At 39.7% G+C, this 21,009-nt stretch overlaps 1 protein-coding gene across 1 annotated transcript in view; it reads left to right on the forward strand.

Moving 5' to 3' along the window:
* TPK1 (thiamin pyrophosphokinase 1) overlaps positions 1–21,009 on the forward strand; it is a 303,096-nt gene that overhangs the window by 225,835 nt on the left and 56,252 nt on the right. The window contains exon 7 of the mRNA XM_058814272.1: positions 13,868–13,979. Coding sequence (XP_058670255.1) covers positions 13,868–13,979 — 112 coding nt within the window. The remainder of the gene's footprint in view (positions 1–13,867; positions 13,980–21,009) is intronic.

The following is a 21,009-nucleotide window of genomic DNA, read 5'->3' on the forward strand; positions in this document are numbered from 1 at the left end:
TCTCCGTGCCTTGAGGGCATTTTAAAAATCTGATGTGCTTAATATTTCTTGGCCATATTGGCTTATCAGTATAGTCTTCAGCAAAGTCTGAAATTCTGCATTTGTCTCCATTTGGTTTCTTGCTAATAAAGTCCAAAACAGCCCAGAAGAAATGGATGATTTCTCTTGAGATTATTTCCTTCTGGTTTCATCCTGCTTGGCCCTGTAGCCAGAACGTGTGACTAATTACCTGTAGCTAATTATCTATGTACAGCCCTCCTGAAGTGCCATCCAGGGATTGTCAACTATTAACTTTTTGGAGAGACATCCATTGAGAGGTATTGTAGTGCTGTGGTGATTGACAGCTGCCTGTCACATGTCAGTTCCTATCTTGTATCTCTACTGTAGGGATTTCACTTCTGTTTTAAATGGGAAAGTGAATTGTTGCTTTGTGTTTGTGCAGAGCCTGGCCTGTGGCAGGAGCTGCTGGAGCTCATTCTGGTCACCTCAGTGCAAAGGCTTCCTGATGATGGTTCTGTGTCCCCAGCTCTCTAAGTGGGGAAATGCAGCCAGCAGTGGCCCATGAATGCATACAGGAATGTTTCCCACTCTGGAGGCCTGTCAGGAATGAGTCTGACCTTTTACCCAAAGCCTCCTGAAGAAAACAGCCATGCAAGTGGTTGGGTTTTTTTATCTGGAGGGTTATGTGAGTGTCTGTCCTTCCAGTGAACCATTGTAGGCTTCTCTACAGCTGGTCTCAACTCATGGTTGTTAAGAAGCAGATTTTTAAGGCTTTGCTGGGTATGAGGAGAGGCTGGGGATTGGGAAGGGACTAAGACACACATCATAAAATTCTTTCAGAGGAGCTTCATGTCCTGAGCTTCTCATTTGTAAGAAACAGTAATCTCTGCTTACCCTGATTTTGGAAAGGGTCCCTCTGCAAATCCTGTGTGTGAACATGAGTGTCTGCACAAGGGCTGCTTATTTTGAGCCAGGAATATTTATTTCTGCCTGTTTCAAAATGTAATAAAACACATTTAAAATTTTTAGGGTTTTAGTTTGTTTGTTTGTTTTTAGAGATGTTTTTATTGAAATTCACTCTATCAAGTCAATGTTGCTATATACTCCAGATAGTTTTAAAACTGATCTTCTGAAATGGAAAGTCAGGAAAAACTTGAGAGTAATGAAATGTTTTTTGCTTTCTCATTGCTGTAATTTTACAGAGTCCTTGCAAAATCAGTTGTGATTTAGTTGTCTATTTTTTTTTCTTTAAATACGGTTCAAGTGGCTTGGAGAGAAAAGTTCTAGTTCAAAACTTTCTTCCTCATGAGACATTTTCAGATCATATTGGGCTAAATGGCTTTCTGCATGTATTTTCTATGAAAAAAGCTGAGAGTTGGGGTTGTTCAGCTCTGGAGAGGCTTTCTTGTGGTGTTTTCCATATATAATGGGTTTTATAAGAAAGACAGAGAGAGTTTTAACAAAGATTTTTGTGACAGGACAAAGGGTGGTGGCCTAAACAGAAAGAATGTAGGTTTAGATTTTTTCTGTAAATTAGATGGAAACATGAATAAATAGATAGGTACATTGACAAATGCCCAAACTTAGTTGTTTTTATGGAGAGATGAGAGCTGTAATGAAGATGGCTGTTATCATAAATAGTTCTCAAAGCATAAAATTTGGCTGAAATGTTCATAAGCATACACAAACATGAGGAAATTAATATACCTGTATGTATTGCACTTCATTCATCATAATGTGCAATTTAAATTGAGGAGTTAAGTGTGTAATATTTGAGCATCCAAAATCAACACTAGGAAATAGACAGGTATTTTTAAGAGGATACTAACTCTCTACTACTGAAGATTTGACAGCCACCTCTTCCACTTCCCGTTCCCAAGAATTAGCTAGTTGTTTTAAAACCAGACAAAAATGCACCTTCAAATTCCTTTTGGTACCATATGTACTTCTCAGAGATTTGTTGTAGACAACCTATTTTTTTTTATTATTAGAAAATTTCTTTAAGTCAAGGAGAATTTGGTTAAAGAACACGTAGGCCAACTTGACATCCAACTGACAGGATGCATCTACGAGTGCTGAGAGCTGGCAGACACCATAACAATATTCTTTGAAAGGCCCTGTAGATCAGAAGGGATGCCTGAGAACTGGAAGTAAGAACAAGTCACCCTGGTCTTCAAAAAAGGGCAAGAAGGAGGACCCAGGGAGCAACTGACCAGTCAGTGATGGAGCACCTCATTTTGGAGACCATGCCTATCCTATGGGTGCAACAAAGTGCTTGGAGTAGTCAGCATGGATTCACTACAGGGAAATTCTGCTTGACCAACCTGATGACCTTCTATGATGAGACAAGTACCGGGATGGATGGGGGGAGACCAGTGGACTTTGTCTGCCTTGACTTCAGCAAGGCTTTTGGCTCTGTCTGTCGCAGCATCCTCATGGACAAACTCAGGAAATGTAGATGAGTGAAATTGATTGAGAACTGACCAGCAGATCCCAGAGAGCTGTGATCAGTGGCACAGGGTCTGGTTGCAGGTCTGTCACTAGTGGTGTCCCCAAGGTTCAGTACTAGCACAGAACTGTTTAACTTATCCATCAATGACTGAGCAAGTTCAGTGATGTCCCAAAGCTGGCAGAAGTGGTCAGTACCACAGAGGGCTGTGCAGCCCTTCAGGAGGATCTTAACAGGCTGGAGAGATAGGCAGAGAAGAATGGTCTGAAATTCAACCAAGGCAATTGCAGAGTTCTACACCTGGGGAAGAATAACCCCCTGCACCAGTGCAGGCTGGGGGCCAAACTGCTGCAAAGCAGCTCTGTGCAGAAGGACCTGTGGGTCCTGGTGGACAACAAGCTGTCCATGAGCCTGCAGTGCTCTACCAATGCCTATCAGTCACTGAAGGGAGCATGTGAAGAGGGTAGAGCCAGGCACTTCTTGGTGGTGCCAAGCACTAGGACAAGAGGCAGCAGTGTCACCAGAAACCAATTTACTAGATTAGAAAGACAACATTACTACTAGCATCACTCATGCATGGGGAATTCTCCTCAAAGCGTGCATTCCTAGTAACTCAACAGACCAGGTTATATTCCTGAAATTGGCACATATTCATCACATTTCCTCAACCATGCATATATGCTAATCACTTACATGGACTTATTTGAATATGGTTCTGGATCTTCTGATGAATCTTTTCTTTTTGAGACTGTTTCAAATATGGGATCAGCTTGTAATGTATTTCCTTTACCATGCTTTGTTGTGACACACAATCTGATTTTTTTCTAAAAACTAAGATGTCTGCTGGTACATATTGATCACTAATATAAAGGAAATAAGGAATAAGGAAGCATTGGCTGGCACAAGACTTATTAGTCACAGATGTAGAGAGAGTTAGCACAAGGCCACATTAATCTCTGGTATTTGTACTAAGCACTGTATGGTAAAAACTAAGCATTAATGATGAGTATAGGGATTAAACACTATTGTGCTAAAGCTAAAAGAATTTTCTAACATCTTCCCCCGCTGCTGCGTAGATTTCTTAGAGAAATAGAACTTGTTAGGTAACAACTGGCAGAAACTGATGCACAGAAAGTTCCACCAGAATACAGGGAAAATCTTCTTTACTGTGTGGGTCATCAAATACTGGAACAGATTTCCCAGAGAGCTTGTGGAGCTTCCCTCACTGGAGGTATTCAAGAACTGGATGTCTGGATGCAATCCTCTGCCATGTGCTCTAGGATGACCCTGCTTGAGCAGGGACCTTGATGACCCACTGTGGTCCTTTCTAACCTGACCTGTTCTGTGAGAAGTTCTCGTGCTCTGCAATACTCCACTTTTGTGGCTGGTAATGGTTTGAGCTAAGTGTAGTGGGTTGATGATGGCAGGATTCCAGACACCCACCAAAGCCTCTCTCCCACTCCCCTCTGCAGCTGGACAGGGGAGAGAAAAATATAATGAAGGGTTCATGGCCTGAGATAAGGATCAGGAGCGATCTCTCATCAAATATCATCATGGGCTTCCAGCAGCTTCTCACAGAAGCCACCCTTGTAGCTTCTCTCTTCCATACCGGGCCATGCTAAACCAATACAGGCAAGCAATAGGGTTTTTATTCTGAAATCTTTCATGTCTTAATTGCAATTCTCTCCTAGTACTAACCCAATGGCATCTCATTTCATGGAGCAGGAGTAGCAAGGAAATCACACACTTTCCAAGAGGGAAATGTAGCTAGAGAAGTTTAGGAAGGCAAGAAATCAGTATGCAATAGTAATTCACCTAATTCCTTAAGCAATCCTTGATTATGTATTAAGTTTATTACTACTTTAAATAGCTTGAAATTGATAGTTTAGCTTCTAGGTTTTTCAAGCATTTGGCTATATGTTTTCTTCTTGAATGTTTTTGATCCTTTTTGATACTTTTGTGAGATATTTTATTCTTCTGTCTCACAAATAAAGCCCACAAAACAGGTTTGACCTAGCAAGTTCCTGTTTTATGGAAGGGTTCAGTTCTTTTTTCAGAAGATGCATCCTTTCTATTGTGTGAAAGGGACTGAAAACTTTTATATACAGAAAATGCAACAATATGCTAACTCAAAGGGTCTAAATAGGCAGTATTACTTGTTGCAGCCTTTCTGCTTTTGTGAGGGTGAGCCGTGAGTTTTAACAGCAACCTGTCATTCTGTTGGCCCTCATGTTATGTTTTTTTATGTCAGTGCTTTTCATCTTGTGTTATACTACTCTGTATTTGGTATAGACTTGTTCTGCTGTGGTCCTGTTTCATGGGTTCAAGTTCTATTTTATTCCCAGGCAGTAAATTGAAAGAATTTCATAGAATACAGTAGAACAGGTCAGCTGGAAGGGACCCACCAGAAGCACCTAGTCCAACTACCGGACCACTTTCAGGACTGACCAAAAGTTAAAGCATAGCTTTAAGGGCATTGTCCAAATGCCTCTTCAATACTAACAGGCAAAGGGCCCTGACTACTTCTCAATGAAGTCTGTTCCAGGATTTCACCACCCTTTGGGTAAGGAAGATATTGCTTATGTCAAGTCTGAACCTTCCCTGATGGAAGCAGCTTTTAGCTGTTCCCACATGTCCTAGTGCTGGGTGCTAGGGAGAAGAGTTCAGCACCTGCCTCTCAACTGCCCCTTTTTAGGGAGCTGTGGGGAGCAGTGAGGTCACCCCTTGGCTTCCTTCTCTCCAAACCAGACATGCATAAATTCCTCAAGTATCGTAAATCAAAGGCGACTCCAGACATGCATAAATTCCTCAAGTATTGTAAATCAAAGGCGACTCGGACAAAGGGGAGAGATAATGATACATCTGACTCCATCATCAGAAGGCTAAAGAATTATTTTATTATATTATACTATGTACATTGTATCTAAACTGAATATGCCCTGCACTCTTGCTCACAATTGCTCACACCGCACTCATCTCTCCTTCTCTCCTGACTGTCCCCTGACAGTCCGACACACACACACTTCTTGGCCCTGATGGGCCAAGGCAACCAAACACCCTCACTTTGGGTAAACAATCTCCATATTGCATCCTACTTTAGCACAACACAGGCACAGCAAGCGAGATAAGAATTGTGTTTTCCTTCTTCTCTGCTTGTCTCACAGCTTCTCTCTGTTCAGAGGGCATGTGAATACCACACTCAAGGACATGTCTGCTGTGCCCTTTGCCACCTTGGTGCCTTCCTTGGGATGCATTCAAGTAATTCAATTCTTAAATTGAACTGCACATGCTACTCAAGATGGGGCTGCACCAGCACTAAATACAGATGTGACCATCCAGTCACCTCTTTTGACCAGCCGGTGATGCTGTGTTTGGTGCACTCCAGGATGGGGTTTGCCCTCCTTGCTGCCAGGGCACACACACTGCTGACTCCTGTCAAGCTTCCTGTCAGCCAGCATCCCCAGATCCCTTTCTGCAGGGCTGCTCTCCAGCCACTCCTCTCCCAGTTTAGTCTCATGTCTGGCATTGCTCCTTCCCAGGTGCAGAATCCAGCATTTGGACTTGTTCAGTTTCATGCCACTGGTGATTGCCCAATGCTACAATCTCTCCAGGTACCCCTGCAGGGCCTCTTGTCCCCTGAGACAGACAACAGCACCTCCCAGTTTCATTATTTCAAACTTACTAACTGTGCATTCAGCTCCTGTACCTAAGTCATTGATACAAATATTGAACAGAATTGGCCCTAGAATTAAGCCCTGAAGAAGACCACTGATCACCAGTCACCAGCCAGAAGTTCTGAGCAGTGCAATTCCACTCCTCCACCACATCCTTCAACAAAAAAATAGTTTTTTGTGAGAATTGTAATCTCCAAGTGAATACTGAGCTTTACAAGAGAAAAGAAAAAATGTGGGGGAAAAAAAGAGGAATATATATATATTTGAATGGCCAGCTTGAATTTTCTTTAATTATCTTTGTTCTTCTTGACCTGAGCAACATGTCTTTGAGCTTCAGAGGTGTAGAAAGAAGTCAGTCATTGCTAGCACCAGATCTTGGGCATAACATGTCTTCAAAGCCTGCTGTTACAAAGCAGAAGCCATTTTCCTGTCTACTGAAAGTAGATATGTTTTCTTATCCTAAGTCAATGAATATCTTTATAATAACAGCAAATTAATTTCTTCCTGTAGCAGGGATCAAGAAAGAATGCAAAATTGTCTCCTAAGTTTATTTTTGCTATTTCCAGTCTCTATCCTTCTTGCCTAGAGGTATATGAAAGTTACAGTCAGCAACAAAAGGGAGAAAAGAGCATTTGTGCGATTCCCGCACTCCATGAAAAGAATTCTGTTCATCAGTTTGTTTGCACTGAAGAAATTAGAGAGGCCAGGCTTTGATGAAGCGCTAATCCTAACATGAAACTTCCAAATATGAAGCCAGTTCTACTAAAAGGATGATGATATATCAGAGGATTTGTGGGCTCATGATTTGCTGCCATTGTATAAAGCATTAAAAAAAAAGGCATCATAGGGATTGAGAAGTACAAGACTGAGAAGTACAGGAAACTAAAAGAAGCTGTTGACCACCTTCTTTTTTGTTGGCCTGTTGATCATTCTTCTTATTTATACAGTATAGAAGATTTCCAAGTGAGAGTTTGGAGTAGGAGAGCTACAGAGATTTGCCAGTTTGCCTGGGAACAGATAAACAGATTTGAATTTTGTGTATTCTTACGGAGCATAAAGGTGCCTTTCTGTAACAGTCCATGATTCAGTGCTAAGAAGAATAAATTGTTTCTTGCCACAAGTTAGGTGAACGTTACCCTGTCTTATAAATTAATTCACACACTTCTCTAATACCTGGAAAAATAAGGTAGTATAGTCTAGGTAGAAGGGATCCTACAGACTCTTCCCCTGTAGAAATACACCAAAAAAGGAAGGGCAGTGACACTAAATTTATTATGAACTGATTCATAATGAAAAAGATTATGCTGCATTTTTATCACTTAAGAATTGCAGAATATTAGTGCCCTTAGTAAAGGCCCCACTAGGCTGACAATTTAACTGCAACACTGCATAATAATTATACAGGCAATATGAAATCTTCAGCAGCTTGTCTACTTTTCACTCTTATCTGCAATCTATTATACTCTGTAGTCTCGTAAATGGATATAAAGAAATGGTTCTGATTTTTTTAAGGCATCGCTAAAAATGCTAATTAAACCTATAATGATGAGCCTGCTGAGGATAGGGCACCAAATGCAGAAGCTCAAGGATAAAATGTCACACTGGGCCAGTCTAAGGATTGTTTGAATTTAGAAAAGGACCAGGGATATCTTGATTATTGTAGTTTCACTCTGTATTTGTGGTTTATTTTGTACTGATTTGTGGAAAACTGGAGAAAATGTTGTGGAATCTCATTTGCAACTGGGAAGTTTAAACAGAATGAGTTTCTCTTTTTGGTGGTGTTCAGAGTAGAACAAGAATTAGTATTTATGGCATTTGTCAATCTTTAAGATATGTCTTTGAAAAGGAATTAAACTAATGCAACTCCTTTTTAAAGTATCTTTTGTATTCCCAGATATCATTTTAGGTTGAAAAAATGTTTTCATCCCTTTATTTGTGTGCATGTTAGCACACATGTTGCTGTCACTTTTAACTGCTTGCAGTACTCTGAGGGAAGTATAATTTCATATGTTTTTCACCTGTGATTGCTGGGGTTTTGCCACCCAGGTAGACCGGCCTGCAGAAGATAGAGAGCTGTTTCACGGGCTCATGCTGCTACAAGTGATGGGCAAACAAGGGGTTTGCTCCCTGTGCTCAGAGACATGAGAAATGTTCTCTCAGGCTGGTTTTTGCTAGGACTGTAGATGTGTAGTTCATGTGTGAATGTGTGAAATTCTGGAGTCATTTGCTCTCTGTGGATAATTTGTACATTAGATATACAGTAGCAACCATTTAAATGTATAACCTCAGGGTATAATAACTCTTTTTGGTTTACTGGCACTCACCTCCATGGGGATTTCCTTCTGTGCCCTTATCATAAATTGGTTTGAAACAGATGTGTTCATTAATTTGGTCTACTAATGATTATAATATATTCTGTCTTTCTTACCTGGGATTTTATTCACTGTAAAGTCATTTTTTATTAAGTGCTCCCCTTGAAGGGTAGCCTTGGTGAGGCTCTGTCTTACAAATAACTGATACACTGAAGTCCATCCATTTCATCACAGAAACAATCTAAGCTGTGATAGTAGGAATTGGCAGGATTGGATCCAACAGTTTTCAATGTTATTTTGAAGTATAACAAATTTGCTGGTTTTTCTCCATATGTTTAAGCAGTCATTGATATGACATATGACAGCTTTTAGACATACAAGTTTTTGCTATAACTATGGATACTTTTATCTTCAACAGCAACCAAAAGCCTGGTTGGTTCAGAAAACATTCTCTGAATAGTGTTCACATAATAGCTACTTGGTACTGTGTCTATTTGTATGAGAAGACAATTGATGATATTTTAGAATTATAACAAAACAGCTCTTCTTAAGTACATCATTTTAGAAAAATTGGCTGTATTTGTCTTGCTCAAAATCTCAGCCCAAAAGCTTTTATTATTGTTAAGTCAAGCTCTTACCCAACTAATGATTAGTAGAAATATTTCTGGAACTTTGTTTTGACTTTATTGCCAGTCATATTTGACTTTAAACATAAATGTTCTCAGCTTTGTTTCATCCTTGTTCCTTTTCTCTTCCTCCCTTCTGCAGCTTTCTTTGGTGATTGTGTTGATTTCCACCCATTCCCCAAGTCTTCTTTCTGTATAGCATTTTCTGCACCCAGATGTTTATGTACTAAAACAGATTGTGGTCTTTACCTTTTCCCTGGGTAACACTGCAGCATCTGTATTTAGTTTTTTGCTGCTGTTGTTGCCTTCAAGTGTGTGCTGCCATCTATGGAGTAATCATAGGAATAAAGCTGGTATAAAAAAGATGTTTTATCAAAAGATCATGGAAAACAAGATCTAGATAGTGGAGGAGGTATAGTAGAGCAGTTGGCCAGATCTCCAGAAATCCTGATCTCTGTAGTCCCAGATCTCACAGCAAGCATGGGTGAAAGTACACCTTTTAGAAAATCAGTGATTTCTATTAATGAAATTATGCAGTTGATTTCTTTAAATCAGAGTAAGTTTGCTTTGTTCTTCAATCTGGTAACTCATTCCTTGTTCTTTTCCTTCCCTGTTACCTTTCACATGCCCTAGTTATTTAGCAACTTCCAAGATCTGTTTACTATATCTTTCCTAATTTGTTTTTCAAAGCTTAATTTTAATTCCTTATCCTTCCCCAGCATCTTGTTAACTGGCTTTATGCCTCTCCTCAGTGTTTAGCTTCAGCCTGACAAGTTCCAGGTTTCCCTCCTTCAGATCCCTTCAGAATGCATTACTGAAGATTAGTCCCCATTCTGTCTCTCTTTCATAACATTTTGTTCCTTGATATCTATTTTAGAGTGTACATTTATTGCAACACATCTATTCAAGATGGTCTGAAAAGCACTTGGAGAAGTAATTTTCTCTGTGCTGGGGTATCCATGCACGTAGGGAAGCTGCCACTTTTGTCTTGATGCTGTTCATGTGTTTTCAGCTTGCAGATTTCTGACTAAGGATTGTAGCATCTCACAACCTTGAATGGGGTTAGGCATATGAATTCCTGGCAATGAGACTTCTATTCTTTTCAGCTGGCTGTGGCAAATAACAAATATGTCTCTGGGTCTTTCCTCAGCAAAAAAGAGTGTTGGAGTGGGTGTATATTTAACCACTACTTCTTAAATGCTTTCTTATAACACAAGGCATTAAAATCAAAAGGAAAAGTTTAGCCTATGTGGATAAAGCGTTCTTAAAAATATCTTCTGACATTTTCTTCTTATTGCTGAACTCAAAAAATTGATCTTATTTTCCAGCATCAAAACAAAATGAAGGAAAAAAAATCGATGCTGAAGATTGATCAATGTTTTTCAAAACTGACTTAATAAGATAAAAATCAATATGGCTGTATTATTTGTCATTCTTTCATCACCAGGAACATTCAAACATGGTAATATTTGATTCTTAAGTTAAATGTGAAAATATTTCAGTTACCTCCTACAGAGGCAAAAAAAATATAACGAGGGATTTATTTAGTCAAAGTTCAGTTTTCTTTTTAAACCTAGTTTTGGAAATTTGAGTTGAGCAGAAATTGAAAACAGTTTGATATTTTAAGTGACAGTATATAATTATTCCTTTAATCACACAGACTTAAATAGAACAAATTATTACTTGTATTTGCAAATTAAAAGCTCTGATCCTCCCTTCCTCCTGCAAATATCAGTTCCATCTTGCTTGGTTGAGAGATCTTTACTCAAAAAATTGGAAATAAGCTTGGGAACTGAATTTCCCTCATGGCAGGTTCACGCTGCTTTGAATTTAGAGCTTTACTGTACAAATGCACTGGCTGATTAATGTTTTTGGCAAAAATGAATTGTTTTTATGCAATTTGTTTGTTTGTATTTTTCCAACATTCATTTCCCTTTTCTGCTCCTGCTATCCCCAGTAATATTAAGACCCTTCATTGATTTATTTAAAGAAAAGCCTTAGAAACTGACTTCTGTTATATTATTGAGCCAATCCCTAAACCATAAGTTTGGCCTGACAGTTGAGAGGGTTTTTTAAGAAAATTATCTCCATTTCAATATTCCTGTTCACCTACCTGCTGACTTGCGTTCAGCCATTTGGGCTCCCTATTTGAAATTCCTGTTAACAACTGAGTGATAGAAAATGTCCTTTTAGGGAAGAAAATCATTGTGCTCACGTAATCACTGGAATGTGTGAACTGGGATTTTCATGAAGTATCAGACATTGAAATACTCCTGATAAAATCCGAGATATTGGTGAGCCTCTGGCGTTGGCATCTTCTGTTTTAAAGATTTATTTCATGAGCACAGAAAGACAGCTATCTGCATAAATTTCTACTGAATTGATTCCCTATCTGCAAGCTGGGCCAGAATGTCATAAAATAGGAAATGCAAACCTGGTATTAGTTAGACACAGCTTTTGAGAATATGGAATTTAACCAGGTTCTCTGTGGGGCCAGCTACTTTCTCAACTGCTTTTCATATTCCCTTACCGATTGATTAATATGGAGAGTTTGCTCCTCTCCTCCAGTAGCTCTGAGCAGCAATTTGAGCATTCATTGGGCTCAGACAGTCCCACCCCTTCATCTCTCACTCATCATCAGCTTCATTCTCCACAATATCTGTAATCATACAATGAAAGAGCTTGTGCTTGCTGCTCTCCTCATCCTTTCCTCCTCCCTCCATGCTGTGAGGGAGAGGTGGCATGGCATATTGCACAGCTAAAAGCTTATCAAGCCTGAATTTGTTACACCTCTGAATTTGGCAGGCAGGCATTCACAACCACTACACATATACATGGCTCATCACCACGTGAAGCTGGACACCCTGAGAAGACAGATAATATTAGATTGGTTTTCTCATTGCTCTGCAAACAATCAAATAGACTTAAGCTATGCAATCTGATATTCCCTAATTGACAGCTTTTCCAAGGTTCATTTGTTAACTGAGAGCATGACATGTATTGAAGTTGTTTCTTCATAATGCATTTGGCATTAACAGGAGAAGCTGCTGAATGCCTCAGACATCAATGTCTCAGCAATAAGATATTTTGCCTACAGTTTTGACTTTCTAACTAGTGACTGTGTATTTGCAAGAGCATGTGAAATGAGCATAGGACAGGGCAGGAGAAAAAGCTTAAAAATGCATTCTCCTAAGAAAATTTGTGGGACTATTTTTGCTGCTTGGGACATTTAGTTGACTTTTATGGTTCAACTGTTCTTCATTTATTTGGTATAAAACTCTGATACCTTGCTCACTGAATAGTCATAGTGCTTCAGAGTCCATATATTTATAAATAGACACATTTTATTTATAGTGATGAAGAATTTGTGTGTAAAAGACATTCTCAAGAGTTTTGCTTGCCTGCATCTACACGAGAATAAAATAAAATTTAAAAAAATCCTCTGTTTCAAAGAAGCTTCTCCCACATGAAGGCCAGGCTTATTTGAAGGAATAAATTTTCTGTGTAGAAGAGACCAGAGGATGATTTCTCCACTGATCTTGTCACTACTTTTTATTTGCTGCTTTCTTGTAGCTAGTTTCTGTCACCATGATATTTTCTGAAAAATCCCTTTGCCAGGATTTTTCTCCTGAGAAGCTGAGAAGCCTCAGGGGAAAAGACAAACAGTGATTATCTGCTGCTGTGGAATGCAACAGGTGCATCTTTGATTGGTCCATGTTGGTTGTTTCTAATTAATGGCCAATCCCAAACAGCTAGCTCGGACTCTCAAGAGTCATAAGCTTTTGTTATTCATTTTCCCTTCTATTCCTTGCCGGTCTTCTGATGAAATCCTTTCTTCTATTCTTTTAGTGTAGTTCTAATATATAATTTTATTTTAATATAATATATGTAATAAAATAATAAATCAGCCTTCTGAAACAAGATTCTCATCTCTTCCCTTGTCCTGGGACCCCTGCAACCCTGCAAACACCACCACAAGTTTCCACAAACACTTTCTTATTTTCTTAGAACACAGATTGTACTAGAACTGTAACACTCAGCACTTTTCATTCTGTTAAAGATTTCCAGTTTCTACTCTTCCTTGTAACTGTTCACGGGATGTTCACACACGAGCTGTAAGTGCTAATGAAGAGATTTATCACAAATATATCATCATTAATAGCTGTTGCTTCTCCTGCATCCCATGAATGTTTTACTTACTAGATGAATATATCTTGGATGTAAAAAAATGTTTTAATTTCATTTTTTTCATTATTTATTGTAAGCAGGTTACTCTAAATATTTAGGTTCATTTCTCTAGCACCTAGTTAAATTTTTGCATGTATTCCTCCTTCTGGGTAGAGTACATGCCTGGAGAAGTACATGAAATTTTACAGATGTTGTCAAAATAATTGAAGCATTTCAGTGGAGCTTTGGCTAGCACTGTTTAGGAAGTGAAACACAGCTGTTTAGATGAGGGAAAAATGTGGGAATGGATCAGGATGCCTTCATTTCACAGGAATAAAGAGCCTAGGTTTGACAGAAAGACCTGTTCAAATAATGCCAGGGAAGAATGAGCAAAGCTGGATTCTGTTTAGGAAAGCCTAGAAACAAACTTTTAAAAGCCCTAAGGTCTGGAACCTAAGCACACATCTCTCCTCCCTCTGTAAACATCAATGTTCTGACTTCCTGCTGCAACCAAATATTCCTGAGCCCTTGGGGGGGCATTCTGGAGCTGTCCCCAAGTACCTCCCCTTTTGTTTGCATGGTCTGGGATCAAATTCCATTTGGGCAGGCACTGACTGCAGAAACACTTCTGTCTTGCAGGGCAAGCACAAGCTGCGCGTGGACACGGGCCTGGAGGGCCCCTGGTGCGGCCTCATCCCCATCGGGAGCCCCTGCGAGAGTGTGACCACCACGGGCCTCAGGTGGAACCTCAGTAAGTGGGATGCCTCTGGGACAGGGGCTCTGCTCTGCTCCTCACCTTGTAAGGTGAGGAGCACCTTACAAGGTGCTCCTCCTTGTAAGGCCCTTCATGACTGGTGAAAGTCACACTGCCTTTGGAGTGCCTTTCACCAGTCATGACGGGCCTTACAAGTGTGAAGGTGAAGCATGGCATTGAATCCCTGCCAGGCCATTTCTTTTTCTAGAAATGAAGGGTGTTTTACCAAACAAAAGCTAGAGAAAATACGTTTAAACCTGAGATCTCACAGGCAGAAACACATTTTCCGTTTGGGAGTCATTGTGCTCTTCAAACAGAACATTTGTTGAGGTCATGATACATTACCATCTTGATGCATTGCCCTCCAGGGAAAAGAAGCCATGAGTGTCTAAACTCCTGCTTATAAGCCATAAAGTTGCAGCAGACAAATACTAACGGGATACAGATTAGCAAAGCTACCTCACTTCTACTGAACTGCTTCATGTATATTGTCTTTTTCTCAACCCTGAATGAATAGATCCTTTTTCTTACTTTCGAGTGGAAAAGAGTCCATTTGATCTAGAACCAGGGACATTTATCTGTAGACATAGGAGGTTTTATAACCCAAAAAATCAAACCAACTTTCATCCTCCTGCCTCTTCTTCCCACACGGAGTCATTTGGGATGCATTTACACAGGGAAGTAATGGGATATTTTCAATGAACATTCATTAAAACTTAAGTGGGAGCAGAGCAGTAATTGAGAGGCTCTAGTCTCAGTCTGATTGACATGTCCAGGCTTTAGAGCCATTCCATGCAGAAAGGGCATGCTGTTCTCACAGTTTGCAGTGCAGTGCCTTCACTGGCCAAGAATTACTGTGAGTGACCCACTTTGCCAGCCAGCAGAACATCTGCTGGTTCCACTGAGAGCTTGAGCACGTGCCATTAAGGTGGTGGTAGGCATTAGTAGCTCGTTAACTATAAAATATATAAATATGGCATTAGTTTTGGGTTGTGGGAGAATTGCCAAATGAAGAGCTATCTGGCTAGCAACATTTCTGTCCTTTTAAACTGGATTGAAAGAGCTGAATATATTGCATGAGAGACATTCCCTAATTTGAAAAAGAGTCAGATATTTTCATTGTGTGTATAAATACAGTTGACATACATGATACTGAATTTTCATCTTCTCATCTCCTGTTGTCCAGAACTTCAGTGACCCATTGCACTGAGGTACTAATTTCTCAGAAAATGTTCTGTCCTTCAGAATGAGGTGCAAGAAGCTCTAACCAGCCTCATGTTAATGAAGGAAGCATGTCTGGATCCTGTGTTGTATTGCAAAAGGCTACTGTGTGGATCAAAATGTTGTAGACGCAATGAGGTTGCAGCCCTTTCTTTTGATTTTTATTAATTAAAAAAAACATTTTTCAGATACCACAGATTTTTTTCAGTTTAATTCCATAAATTTCATCATATTTGCAAGGTGCTCATTAGAAAGTTGGTAATTTTAAAGATGGTCTGTCTGGTCTGTTTCTTTGTTACTACTGAATTGTGATTGCATGATCTGCTAAAGCTAAAGGGATTGCAAGTCAGCTGTGCCAGCTGGAAGAGAATGCAGGGGGGAGATGAAATGGAGCAAATATTTTTTCTCTTTAGGGTTGGGTTGAGATACCAGTTTCCTAAATGCTGGTCATAGCTGGATATGGACTTACAGGGGTTTTAATACTCCTAATTTAATCTTTTTTTTATTATTATTTTTCTGGGAGACAAAAAAGTATTTATGTGACTGTTTCCTGCTTGTTCCATCTTAAGAGAACACCATTATCTCTGCTTCGTCTCCCTGCCCTTGTTACTGTTATTTTCCAGGAGGAAAAAGAGCAGATCTTTACAGTGTTTTTGTTAGTGATGTATATATTGCATCCTGTTACAGGCTGTTTTCAGTCTCAATACTCATGTTTCTCCCAGGATGTAGTTCTTTCATTTATTTCTCCATTAATCACAGATATATATGTAAAACCGAAGAATGAGCTGGTCTTCCGTGAAGAGCCTTAATCTATCTGAGACATAAAGACCATTACAACCTGAAACTGCTCTCTTACCCAAGCCACTAGAGCTAACCTTTTCACTCATCCAAATGCAGAATAACCATTGAATTAGGTTATTGTTCAGACACTGATTAAAAAATTGAAGTGCAATTACATTTCCCAAAAGGGAAAACAGTATCTTCAATTCAGCATGTGGTTAGTTGTGACTTGGTTGGATTTTTTTCCCTAATAAATAGGATCTACATTCTGATAGTTAAAGTTTGATGCTAACTTCCATTCCGTTGCTGGACTTTTATGCTGCCTGCAGTTTTGCACTTACTTCAAAAAATATTAATCCTCCTGTAAATTGGGATGGAGAAGCAGAGGATCAAGTGGGAGGAAATAGAATAATGAGAATGGAAACTGAAGTGTGATATGGATGTCAGCCTTGCTGCTAAGGGCTGGCAATGGCAGAGCTTTACCTATTCATTCATTAACAGCAATCTGGGCACACACCTTTGTAAACCTCCATGTAAATCTATTGCAAACCTCAATGAATAATTTTTTGTGGTTATAAATTCATTTTCATGTGTAAATCATAAAAGGAATTAAATTTTTAAGCCGAGCATGACATGAAAGGCCTATTCCTCAAGTTTGTTATGGGATTAATTGGATGTGACCTAACAACTTGGGTTTTAAAAAGCAATTTTTGAGCTCTCAGGATATTTAGGTATCTGGGCAGTAAACTAATTTCAGAATTTTAGTTCAAACAGCAATGCTTTATGTGGTTGGGGAGCCCTCATTTTTGCAAACAGTAATTTCTAGCAAATCAAAAATCAAATAACACTGCAGTACAAGCAAGAGCTGGCCTTGCATCAAGGTTTTTGATGTTTAACATCAATTTCTGCCTGAGCATATCTAGATTACTCAGCCAATTAAAATTTGTAAAACCTTCAAGAGGTAGTCAAACCTTATCTGTGTGCAGTGTACAGGTGCTGTCATGATACTTCATAGGTTCTGAATGGAAAAAGACAAGGATAAATACCTAGGACAAAAGCTGTGTTCAAGTTAAGAATGATCTACCAAAGGTCTCATTTCAGTGGCTGAATTACATAAACCCGAAATCTGTAAGTTATTCTGCTAGCAGAGAAACAATGATGGCTTTTAGTATTACAGAATTCAGTATTTTTTGTATGTCTGTTTGAGAATGCAGCATGTATGCATGCTTTTGTGCATGCTTATCTTCGTTATTTGCTAGCGCTTGCCACAAACAGAATTTTCATTTATTTGAGTTCTCATCTTATGGGTGAAAGAACTTGGAGAAGAAAGTGAAAAATTGATTAGAAAAAATATTTTTATTCATACTTGCTATTGTGTAGCACATACTCAGAACACATTATAAACATATTCTTTCCATTCCCAAAGGGATACTGATCTTTTCTCTATTAAAATCTGATTTACAGCACAGGAATCAGATAATGCTTTGTCTGATTTGACTCACCTGACTGCTTGCTGATAACAGCTCTCATGCCTAATAAATAAATAACAAAAAAATCCAATAATGTCAGAACTACCAGCATTCTTCATTAGGTCCTCAGTAGTGCTTTCATGGAAAGTAAATAAAAATGAAGGCAGAAATCAGCTGCAGTACTCATCAAAGAAGAGGTTGGAGGGTAATGGTAGGCTTTTTTAGGAGATGGTTCATTTTCTGTGAAATTACTTTAGAAAATAATCTTGCCAAGTAATTTATTCTTCATCCTTATGGCCTTTGGTAGTGCTGTATGTGATGCCTGTACTGAAAATGCCAGCATATATGTGTGTGTGTGTGTATATATCTATATCAACCTATCTATTTATCTGTGTAAACTCTGTGTATATGTGATTGTGCTTTCCAGATAATTTTCATGCCAGTTTGCCTTCCTTAGGCAGGAAGTTAAATTGCTGTAAAATGCTGCCATTCAAAAGAGTGCCACTGTCATTTCACTTCAAAAGGCAATAGCAATAACAATGGGAGCAAGGCCTTTCTCTAACTGTAGCAACAGAGCATCCACTGACTGCTGATGTCACAGGTAGATGAACAGGATCCCAAATATTTTTGATGCTGCTTACATTGCTAGTAAAATTGAAATATTTACATTGTTTTATACTTCACTGGGGTTTTATTGATGTTGCATTGTGAATTGAGCAAAAAGTTTACAAAAGCTGTTGTGGTTTGTGTCGTAGGAGAATTCATAGTCTAAAAGATGAAAGAAAATTAGTAACTTATTTTTAAAAAGAAAATAAAGAGTGTCAGGGGCTGTTCTGGGGAAGGTTGTAAATTAAAATAGGCAGGTATCTGTGCTAGTGAGGCTGTTTGTACAATCACTCTCTAGCCTGTTTCATAACTGAAATAGTTTATATCACACATTTTGCTACCCCAGTTCTGAGTGAGGCAAACTAAGTGGTGCTTCTGGGAATAGCTTTGTTTTCAGTGGCAGAGTAAATAGCTTCACAGCTGGATTCCCATTCTCCTCAGCTTTCCTCTCTTTCCCTTCCTTCTCTTGTTCTTTACTGGCAGAAGATACATTATCAGTGATGTATTTTTTCACTTATCCATTGCAGCTCGAAGACTCTGGGTAGGGGTGGAGTGGACAGAAATGATGCTGCTGGTCCCAAAGTGTTGGTGGCTTTGACCTTTGGCAAGCTGTTTGCCCCCAGGAGTGCTGCTGTCAGCCTTCCAGGGTCATATCATTTATTACAAGACATGGCCTGCTGAAATCCTTTTCCAATGAAGCAGATGTTCTGATGGTGGCAGCCTGGCATCCCACTGGCTTACTGCAAGTCAGCAAAAACAACGAGGGCCTTGCTTAGCATTGCATAAAATTATTTTGAGCTGCAAAGACCATTTGGTGTACATTAAATGACTGATGAACACAGAGCTCAGTTGTGCTGGGCCTCTAAGCCTGTATTTGCATTTTTTGCTGAACAGCAGCTTGAAAACTCAGTCAGACTTTGTGAAAAGGCTTGAAATGGGGATTTGAGGTCACATATTCAATTCATTTCCACATGGTTTGATAAATGTTTGGAATTAGTGGGAGAGAGATTCAGATCCAGCTCCTCTTTAGCAAGGTAGCAGGTCCCTGGCATTCAGTTAGGAAAGGCTGCTTTAAGGTGATAAACAGATATGCTTTTCTAGATCACACTGTTGGAGCAACACTATTACTGTGGGACTCTTACAGAAAAATTCCTATAAGTACCTTAGTTCTAAACTAGCTCAAACCACTTCCAGTGGTAATTTTAGCTCAGCTGGAAAGCCATCCTTAATGGAATATAGAGAATGTAGATATGTTCCTTCTATGCAGCAGTAATAGGTAATAATTGCTAGGAAGGAGTAGAATAAAAAGTAGAATAAAAGAATCCCAGAGAGACTTCAGCACAGCTGTACACAGAGTAGATGACTCTCCAAAACCTGACTAATTATTATCATTGCAATTACCATTACCTGAGTAATGGTATTACCATCCTGAAGTAAACTGAAGACATTTTGAATCATAATAGAATGTCCAGAGTTGGAATGGACCCATCAGGATCATCAAATCCAGCTCCTGGCCCTGCACAGGACAACCCAAGGAATCACACCATGCCTGAGAGTGTTGACCAAGTAATTTTTTAACTGCATGACCCTGGGAAAAGTCTCTCTTCACTTTCTTGTAGGCTTCTACTGGAAAGCTATAATTAGGTTCCTCTGGATGGCATCCCATTACTGAGCTGTGTCAACTGCACCACTCAGTTTGGTGTCTTCTGTAATTTTGCAGAGGATGCACTTAGTACTTTCATCTACATCATTAATGAAGACATTAAATAGCAAAGGTTCCAATAGGGATCCCTGAGTGACATCACTTGTCACAGATGTCCATTGGGACTCTGAGTCACCGACCACCACCCTCTGAATGTGACTGTCCAACCAATTCCTTATCCACCTAGCAGTCTACCCATCAAATCCATCCTTCTGCAGTTTGAAGAGAAGGATGTTGTGGGGAACTATGTCCAAGACATTTACAGATAAATGACATCTGTAGCCTTAACCACTTCTCTGGGGAGCCTTCTCCACTGGTGTTTTCACCCATCATAGAAGACCACTGAGTTGCTCAGGCAGGACTTGTCCTTGGTGGATCTGTGCTGGCTGGATCAAATCACCTCCCTGTCCTCCATGTGTCCCAGCATGGCTTCTAGGAGGATCTGTTCATGATCTTCACAAGCACAGAGGTGAGGCTGACAGGTCAGTAGTGCCCAGAGTCCTTCTTCCTACATTTTTAAAGAGAGGTACAATGTTTCCCTTTTTCCAGTCACCTGGGACTTCACCTGACTGCCAGAATTTTTCAAATATCATGGAGAGTGGCTTGGCAACTACATCAGCCAATTCCCTCAGGACTCTGGGATATGTCTCTTCAGGTCCTGTAGACTTATGTAGATTCAGGTTCCTTAGATAGTCATGAATCCTGTCGTTACTTACAGTGGGAAGTACTTTGTCTCCCAGTCCTCATCCTGCTGTCCATCCACTCAAGAGGAGTGGGAAGAGAGGCTGACACAAAGACTGAGGTAAAAGAGGTGTTGAGTACCTCAGCCCTCTCCTCATCCGTTGTTACCAGTGTTCCACCACTGTTTATTGGGGGAGGATGCACCTTCTTTGACCTTCCTTTTCTGGTTAACAGACCTGTGGAAGCCTTTTCTGTAATTCCTTGCATCCCTTGCCAGGTTCAGTTTCCCTTGGCCTTCCTCAACTGTATTTCAGCTCTGTTTTCTTCCCAGGTTTCCTGTCCTTGTTTCCACTGCCTGTGCATTTACTTCTTTCTCTTTAATTTGACCAGCACTTCCCTACTCAGCCATGCCCATCTCTTGTTTTCCCTGCCTGATTTTTTGCTCCTGGGGATTGCCAGCTCTTGTGCTTTATGGAAGACTTCTTTAAAAATCTGCCAACTATGCTCTGCTCCCCTGTCCCTGAGGGCAGTTTCACAAGGGATCCCACTCAGTATCTCTCTAAGCAAC

This window comes from Ammospiza caudacuta, chromosome 1 (assembly GCF_027887145.1).
Source record: "Ammospiza caudacuta isolate bAmmCau1 chromosome 1, bAmmCau1.pri, whole genome shotgun sequence".
Taxonomy (NCBI): domain Eukaryota; kingdom Metazoa; phylum Chordata; class Aves; order Passeriformes; family Passerellidae; genus Ammospiza; species Ammospiza caudacuta.